At 37.4% G+C, this 9,809-nt stretch overlaps 1 protein-coding gene across 4 annotated transcripts in view; it reads left to right on the top strand.

The window, feature by feature from the left end:
- LOC122794035 overlaps positions 1-9,809 on the top strand; it is a 1,121,292-nt gene that overhangs the window by 819,348 nt on the left and 292,135 nt on the right. For all 4 annotated transcript variants that reach the window (XM_044062148.1, XM_044062146.1, XM_044062149.1 and 1 more), the window contains one exon: positions 6,484-6,538. In XM_044062148.1, coding sequence (XP_043918083.1) covers positions 6,507-6,538 — 32 coding nt within the window. In that variant the 5' untranslated portion in view covers positions 6,484-6,506. The remainder of the gene's footprint in view (positions 1-6,483; positions 6,539-9,809) is intronic.

Raw genomic sequence — 9,809 nt, 5'->3', positions numbered from 1 at the left:
AGACATTGACAACCCATTAGTCGATTTTGATGGTCATCCATCTATTACTAATAATGAGAATGAACTGAGAGATGAAACACTTATTAGAAACATCAAGAGAGACATTGATAATGACATATATAGATTTAAACGTTTACAAACTCAAAGGTACCACATGGAGGCATGTCTAGCCAAAGGTGTCATACCTAGGGGTCTGAGGATCCTGAACATGCCGACCTATGGAAATCTATATCCGGGATTATTACAGAAGTGGCAACAAATTAGTTTGGATGCCAGTCGGGCATACATCAGACTTCTTATTGACTTCTTTCTCCCTATTGAGGAAGAATGCAAGAAAAGTATGGATAACCTGCACCATCGTTTGAATAACATCATAGGAGACAATGCGACTGAATTGTACATGCATGAGTTATTTGATCGAGTGGGTAGATATGAAGCCAACCTACTCAACAACAAGAGGAAGAAGTTGAGTAGGGATATTAAGGATTTTGCAGAGCAGCACGTCTTTGTTTGGCCACGCACGCTACCTGAAGATAGGAATGACCAGGAAACGAATAGAAGACCTGGTAATATACAGAACAGGTCCACATACACCAGAGGTACTCCTGGTATTAATAGGTCGATGAATAGGCATGGCATTAATTTACCCAGTGTCAACATATCTAATATTGGCAATGCCAGTAACTCTGGTCGTAGTAGTGATGGCGTCGAACAAAATTTACATGTTGCTTCTACTAAAGCTATACCTCTATCTAATCTTAATCAAGCAATGGCTCCCTCTATTGAAGGGGATCATCCAGCGGTTGTGTCGGACGATATACAATCACCCACCGAAAATGTGGTCACTTCAGTTTATACCACTCCATGTGGCAGTACGGTGGATACTGCTACTAATATAATCAATAATGAAGTACCAACAAATACCACCCTAGCAGGGACAGTCAGGAGGAAAATACAGCTCGATAGGGTGGAATTGAATAACCCTACGGAGGCTCCTTTTCCTATTCGACTAAATCGAAAAAGATCGTTAGAGAGCGACAATCTTCGGGGGGCCAAAAAGAAGGAAATACCCCCTCCATTGAGCTCACAGCAGACCCTTCAGAATTTTTGGGGTCAAACTGTCTGATCTATAACATTTCCAGTTATGTGCTATCAGACGCGGAAATAGAAGTTTTGGAGAAAGGTATGTCATTTATACCCACGTCTCATATAGATCCCAGTCAATCTATCTTAGCTCTAAGATCCTTTGCAAGGAATGTTGGACTGAAGTTATTATATCATGATTGTAATAAGAATGAACCCACAGGATTTAAAAGGAGGAGTGTGTTTATGCCACCGTTTAATCCCAATTTGGATATATTTGTGAAAGCTGTGGAAAAGGACATTTATGGAATGCAGCAGTCGCATGATTCCATTTTGACAGACAATCTAACCAGGATACAGGCTGAAGCACTAAGCAGCCTCAAGAATAACTATAATATAGTAGTACGTCCAGCTGACAAAGGAGGCTCAGTGGTGGTCCTGGACTCATCCTATTATGAAACAGAAATGTTGAATATGCTGAGTGATGCAGCATATGAGCAAGTTCCTACAGACATAGTAGGTACCATGCAAGCAAGAATCATCAGGAGCTTATTAGATTGTAAGGATATGGGATATTTGAACGAGGACCTATATCTCTTCTTAGTCGTGGATCACCCAGTTATACCTACCATCTCGGGTTTACCGAAAATTCACAAGAATCTTCTTCGACCTCCTTTTAGACCCATAGTGGCAGGAGCTGGATGGCTCACCGAGCCACTTTCAATGTTCTTGGATAATGAATTGAAGGAACCCAAACAGAAATCAGCATACATTCTCCAGGATACAGAGCATCTTCTCAGAGAGCTACACAAGTTAGTTTGTACGTTGGACAAGGAGAGGATTAATTCCATAGTCTTTGTGACTATGGATGTAACTTCACTGTTTACATGTATCCCTAATGATGAGGGTCTTCGAATGCTACATCTATATCTTAAGAATCACTCTGAATTTGATGAGGGCAGGATTGAATTTCTACTATTACTCATGGAAACAGTCCTGGAAAACAATATCTTTTTGTATCAACGAACATGCTACAAGCAGGTGAAAGGGGTCGCCATGGGCACTAGCTGTGCTAACAGCTATGCCAACTTGGTCATGGCGACCTTTGAGGAAGCCTGTGTTATACAAAATCCAAACATCTTATTTTACAGAAGATTTGTGGATGACCTCATCTTTTTATGGAAAGGGAACATTGAGCAGCTATGGGCCTTTCATCAGGAGTTGAACTCCAGTAGTTCCTTCTTGAAGTTCACTATGAACTATGACGTTACAAGTATTGATTTCTTGGATGTAACCTTGTTCAAAAGAGATGGATTGATTAATACCAGGATACATCAGAAAACCTGCTACAAACCATCGTTCCTTCATAGGAACAGCATGCATCCTCCCCACATTTTCCAGAACATTATTAAGGGCCAGGCCATGAGGGTCTCGAGGCTATCAACGAAAGATGATGACTACCACACTGGGTTGAATGAACTTAGTGAAGGGCTTAAGACGCGCTCATATACACACACAGAGATCCAGAAGGCGTATAGAGAGATGGCTGATCTCAGGGAGAATAGAGCTAAGCCATATCTCTCTGGTGGACAAAGTAATATAGACAAACCTAATCAGTGTCATGGAAACAGATCATTGGGTTTTGTTGTACCGTATGGGCAAGGTACGCATCAACTTCAATCTATAATTTCGAGAAATTGGAATATCCTCACTGCAGAAAGTAACATCATGAGGATAATAGGACCTACCCCCAACTTTGTTTACAGTAACATGTTAAACCTTAAGAGACTTCTGTGTGGCATCAGGAGCACTAACGTTCATGAGAGAACAGGCTTTGAGAAAACCAATAAATGCGGGAAATGCCAACAATGTGGATTCATAGATGAATCCCATTACTATAGACATCCGGTCACTGGCCATCTTTGGACTATTAATTGTAGCAGTGATTGCAACACTAGAAATATTGTCTATGTAGCCCACTGTGTTGCATGCTTTTCTTTCTATGTGGGCAAGACAAATAGAACCCTCCGAGAGAGGATACGTGATCATAACTATTGTTTGATCAGGAGGCAAGAGTACAGTGCCTTAGCAAAGCACACACTGAGAGAAGGCCCTATGCACACATTTCTATTCCAAGTCTTCCAAGTAGTGGAACCCAGTTTGAGGCTAGGAGATATAATCAATCTCACTGAGCAAGCTGAATTAAGGTGGATATGTAGACTTGCTGTGCATAGGGAGAAGGGCCTGAATGAGGTGTTGTCTATAAAACCTCACTTGAAAGGAAGACCTTTGAGGTAGTACTTAGGTCCATCTATACCAATTACCCCCCTTTTTTAAGATCATCTTTAGTGGTATGATCACTTGGAGTTCAGATGATCTGTACTGGGATGATTAGTTATTAGAATAATGGATACTATATTTATTATATGCATTCTTTGAGTGTATAAATGTATCTTACACTTGGTTACCGTCATTTTGTAGTGTTCATGTGTCTTTGTTGTCAGAACCTGTTTCTGCCGTTTTAGCATTAGTTGTAATACTTTTTATAGTTAAGCCCTACATATTTATGGGGGACACATTTTTGTACACATGCCATTGGCTATGCATGTAGATGTAATTGATTTTTTGTTATTTTTTATATATAATACATTACATACATAAAACTTCTTTATATATTTACTATTTATTATGTAGATATTAGTATTTACTAGCTAGACATTGGTGCCTTTTTTATACATATTTTTATATTTTTCTATATCTTTATTATATATATATTATATTATATATTTGTGACTGTAATTTATGTATATTTATATTTGATCTCCTCATATTAGTATTCTATTGTCAGATGTTTTTATACATATTGTTTTCGTTACATTATGTTAACGTAAAAGTTTGCAGTGTACAAATTTAATTAAGATTTTTAGGTATGAGCTGTTTTGAATTACTGTAGTCCATGCTAATTTTGTACGTTCATCTGTACTTAATAGACAGTAATTTTAGCTCAGATAGCTCTTGGCTACATTGTTGTTCATCCGACATTTAAGATTTCCTATAATGACATCTAGGTCTATGAGGATTTTTTATTCATCGTAGTTTATATTAGCTTTATACATTAGTCATAGGTATGTTGATTTTGGTTTATTCAATATTCCTAGTTATATTAGGGATATTGTTATTCACGATCATGTTATCGCCATAATGTATGTCCCTCTATACTGTAATTAAGGTCTAATAGGAGTTTTTAATTATTGCATTGAATGTTAATGTGTTTTTATTATAAAAAGCATTTCAGCAGTAGCGACGTTGATGAACATTGCATTGGCGTTAAAGCGATGATGTAGTAAAATGCATTTTTATACATCTTGACATTAGGATGTATGATCATTGTATTCTTTAGTTCATATACTTCTATGGCTCTGCATGCTCATCAGCGTATGCTAAAACATTTGTTTTTATTTTTATTCTTATAAAGTTTATTTTGTAAGCATTTTTAAAGCATTGTTGTAGCAGTGAGGTTGACGAACATAGCACTGGCACTTTAAATAATTGCCTAGATGCTTGTGGGAGGAGACCTTTAAATTTGTAAGACTATGTATAAATTCAGCGCCCTAATGGCGCCAACCTGTTTGTCTGAAGAAGCGGCTTCTCATAGCCGTGAAAGCGCTTACTATTAAATGGCAGTTTGAATAGAACCGAATGGTGTTATTGATTCTTTGTGGATTTACCTAGAGACAACTTTGGAAGCATTCGTGGACTTGTGTTGGAGACTGGAGCTTTTGCTATATGGTAGTGACTGTTCATGCTTATTTTTACTTCCATATTATTGGTGGTTATACGATTTCCGTATTTACGGATGCCATGCTTGATGGTGTTTTATGAACTGGGTAGTTCTACTTTGACTTTAGACTTGGATGCCACTTGCAAACGGACACACTAAGCTGTTGTACCTTAACTATATATACGGACGCTAGTTGTGAGCATATGCATGCACAGTGAAGACTTGTTTTATTTAAGCATATCGTTGTATGCACTTTGGTTCTTGCTCTGGGGTTGTGGTTTCTCACATATATATATATATATATATATATATATATATATATATATATATATATATATATATACATACATATTTGTGTGTGTGTGTGTGTGTGTGTGTGTATAGAAGAGGATGCAAATGTAGCTGAGCAGGCAACTTTAAAAGAAATTGATTGGTGTCCCTCATCAACTTTCTTGGTGCTGTCTTAGTTTCTGGCTTCACCACCTCTTCCACTGCCCCTTCTCATGCGTTGTGCTGCCCCTGTCAGATGAATGGACCATAAACACCAGCACTGTCAAGAATACTATCTGAATGCCTTTCATGCATGCAGTGAGTAAATGGAGTGGGCTAAATTTCCCTGTCTTTGTGATGAGTGTAGCAAAGTAATGACTGACATCTGTCACTGCTTGCCTTTGCTGTAGATGCCCTTGTGTCAGGGCATGTTCAATGTCAGCAGTGGTATTACAGCATTTAAATTATTACAATACCATAAACAGATTAGGTATTACAGCATTTAAATTATTACAATACCATAAACAGATTAGGTATTACAGCATTTAAATTATTACAGTACCATAAACAGATTACAGCATTTAAATTATTACAGTACCATAAGCAGATTAGGTATTACAGCGTTTAAATTATTAAAGTACCATAAATAGATTAGGTATTTAAGCATTTAAATTATTACAGTACCATAAACAGAATAGGTATTACAGCATTTAAATTATTACAATACCACAAACAGATTAGGTATTACAGTGTTTTAATTATTACAGTACCATAAGCAGATTAGGTATTACAGCATTTAAATTATTACAGTACCATAAGAAGATTAGGTATTACAGTGTTTAAATTATTACAGTACCATAAACAGAATAGGTATTACAGCATTTAAATTATTACAATACCATAAACAGATTAGGTACTACAGCATTTATAGTATTACAATATCATAAGCAGATTAGGTATTACAGCATTTAAATTATTACAATACTATAAACAGATTAGGTATTACAGCATTTATAGTATTACAATATCATAAGCAGATTAGGTATTACATCATTTAAATTATTACTGTACCATAAACAGATTAGGTATTACAGCGCTTAAATTATTATAGTACCATAAGCAGGTTAGGTATTACAGCATTTAAATTATTACTGTACCATAAGCAGGTTAGGTATTACAGCACTTAAATTATTACAGTACCATAAACAGATTAGGTATTACAGCATTTAAATTATTACAATACCATAAACAGATTAGGCACATTCTAGTTACCACCTACACCTGTTTAACTGAATGTTCAACTTGTACAGCCTTAACTTAATTAGAAATTTGTATTATCTGTGTTACAGAATTTGAAAACTGAGCCGTCCAGATGGGGTGCAATTGCTGTAAGATGGTGAAAAGGTAAGGATTTTTTCCTTTATTGCTTTCTGAATATGAAACCCAACTTGAGGGTCTCATACATTTTACTGCAAATGAAAGAAATGGCTCTCTAATGAAATATCAGCATTCGAAATGCCAATTGCCAACAACCAGAAAAAGAGCCAAAAATTACAGAAAAAAGTGAATATCAAAGACCACCTTTCTCTTTTAAACTTCTTTTTGCAGAGGGACAAGCCCCACTGCAATTCCCGATGTGCGGGCAAGGCAAACCCCGAACTTTTATATACCAATTCCAAGATTGCTATACCTCTGAAAAAAGGGAATATCCCCAAGAAATGCCATCTTGGACTTAATATATGGAAGTATATTTTTTGGCCGTTCAGTCTCTGTGTTTTGTGACTTGCTCTAGCAGATCCCAATATTTCAATTCGTTACCAGAAGGAATACTTATTAATTAAATTACTCAAATCTTTTAATGTATTTTTTCCATAACGAAACAGTTGTGAGACCTCTGGACACAGGCTGGCAGACTGGTCTTTCTCCTAAAAAATATATGAAAACCTTTCAATAAAACGATGAAGAGAGGAAAGCTGAAAAAAATGCCTTATTTCAGATATACTTCATGCAACACTGTGTGTGTGCATGCTTGAGTGCGTGTGTGTGTGTGTGTGTGTGTGTGTGTGTGTGTGTGTGTGTGTGTGTGTGTGTGTGTGCGCGCACGCTGTTTGTGTGTGTCTTTGTGCTTACTACTGTGCATGAGTGTGCATGCTGACTTATCTCTGTGCTAGCAACCTTTTGCTGCACCAGAGTATTACAATGGGCTTAAAGGCTTTTTATTTTCTTAAATTCAATAACAATTAGTTATTTTTTATCCATTTTTTGATTGACCCACAATGGTATTTGGCAGAGTCTTATTTTACGTTAGGTAATTTCATAAGGGTGACTTGCAACTGTTTTACATGTATTTAATTTGCTTTTTAATTTGCTTAATTATTTCAATATGGCACACATTGATGGATGTAATTAGTGTTGATGAGATATGGTATTTAAACAATGTTTTGGAAATATGTTTTTGTGTTCTGATGAAGTCCCTGGTTTGTTGAGATGAAAACACTTAATATTGTTTTTATTAAAGGACTTGATTTTAAAATCATTCAGACCCTCATTTTCAGTGTGTTTGGATTTGTGTTATTGGCACCAGAATATTTCACCAGGCCTGCCTTGTAATTGCACTTAAGCCAAAGAAAATTCAGTTCCGGGCTACATCAGCATTCTAAATGATGCAGTTACTTCCATCCAGCCCTAGTTAATAACAAATTAATCAAATTACAAGTTAAGAATGTAACTGCAGGCTGATTAAAGTACTGGAAATTTGTAATGAAGATAATGCATTAAGGTGCACACCATTGCAAGCATGAGTGATAGCTTGTATGCATACCTCTCAATCTCTTAGCAGAAGAAATCTGGACTCTATACTTTGTGTGCACTGTACTTACTCTGTATACTTTGTGTGCACAAACTACATGTTAGACATAATTATGTGTACAATGTACTTACTCTATACTTTGTGTGCACAAACTGCATATAAGACATAATTATGTGTGCACTGTACTTACTCTGTATACGTTGTATGCACAAATTGCATACGAGAGATAATGTGTGCACTGTACTTACTCTGTATACTTTGCATCCACAAACTGTATATGAGACATAATTATGTGTGCACTGTACTTACTTTGTAAACTTTGTGTGCACAAACTGCGTAAAAGACATAAGTATGTGTGTACTGTACTTACTCTGTATACTTTGTGTGCACAAACTGCATAAAAGGCATAATTGTGTGTGCACTGTACTTACTCTGTATACTTTGTGTGCACAAACTGCATCCAAGACATAATTATGTGGTGTGCATTGTACTTACTCTGTATACTTTGTGTGCACAAACTGCATATAAGACATAATTATGTGTGCACTGTACTTACTCTGTATACTTTGTGTGCACAAACTACATATGAGACATAATTATGTTTGCACCATACTTATCTGTATAATTTGTGTGCACAAACTGCATACAAGACATAATTATGTGTGCACTGTACTTACTCTGTATACTTTGTGTGCACAAATTGCATACAAGACATAATTATGTGTGCACAGTACTTACTCTGCATACTTTGTCATTGTCCATGTTGGTGTGAACGACCTGAGATGTACCTCCCTGGACTACATGAAAAGAGACATGGAAGAGCTCTCCGATCTTGTAGCCCAGGCAGGTATGACCCTAGCCCTGAGTAGCATTCTACCATCACCCAGAATGATGCCGCAGTACAAGGACAAAATGATAAACTTCAACAATTGGCTAAGCTTCTGGTGCCATACTAAAGGGATCCAGTATATGTCTGTCTGGGATGACATAGTCGACAGACCACGATGCTTTGCCAGAGATGGCCTGCATCTGTCACCCCTGGGATTCCGGATACTGGCTAAGGTTCTTGCCGCCCCTATAGTGCCTTTTTTAGGCAAGGTTCAAATGACAAATTCACCACCATAACAGGAACAGGCAAACAAAAACTGAGGGTGATGCTACTCAATGCTAGAAGTCTAAATCTCAAAATGCACTCACTCGAGGCACTCCTTAAAATGGTGAACATCGATATCTGTGCAGTGACTGAGACCTGGTTCAAGGCTCCAGAGAGCACCCCAGCACTACCAGGCTATAACTCATACCGCACTTTTCGGCCATGTAACCTGGACCTGAACACCAAAGGTGGAGGTGTGTCCATATTCATTAACGATATCCACACCTCCAGCCTATGCTCATTATGCTCAGCATAATGCAGCCGAGGTTATCCAAGTGCAACTAACTCTGGACAACATTGCAATCCAAATTGTAGCTTGCTACAGATCACCCACCATGCCCCAGAATTCCCACTCCTCTTTTCTTGATGTACTGGAAAATATTAGGGTTCAACCAAACACCCTAATAATGGTTGATTTCAACTACCCCACCATTAACTGGAAAAACTACTCATGCACCAACTCCTTCGCTCAGTGCTTTCTGGAATTCATAAACTCCAGTGCCCTGGATCAACTTATCCACACCCTAACCAGGGGCAACAGTATCCTAGATCTAATTATTACCAATATGAGTGACCGGTGTTCCACACCTGAAGTCAATGCCTCATTGGTCTGATCCAACTGTAAGCTAATTACCCTAGATATCCACATCCTGCCTCCACCCCCCATTAAGGAAACCATGGTAAAAAATTTCTCCAAAGCCAACTTCATGCTT

This window comes from Protopterus annectens, chromosome 2.part1, assembly GCF_019279795.1.
Source record: "Protopterus annectens isolate FY-2018-M chromosome 2.part1, PAN1.0, whole genome shotgun sequence".
Lineage (NCBI taxonomy): Eukaryota > Metazoa > Chordata > Ceratodontiformes > Protopteridae > Protopterus > Protopterus annectens.
Note: the sequence above shows the minus strand (reverse complement) of the source record. Positions and strands in the feature narration are given on the sequence as shown.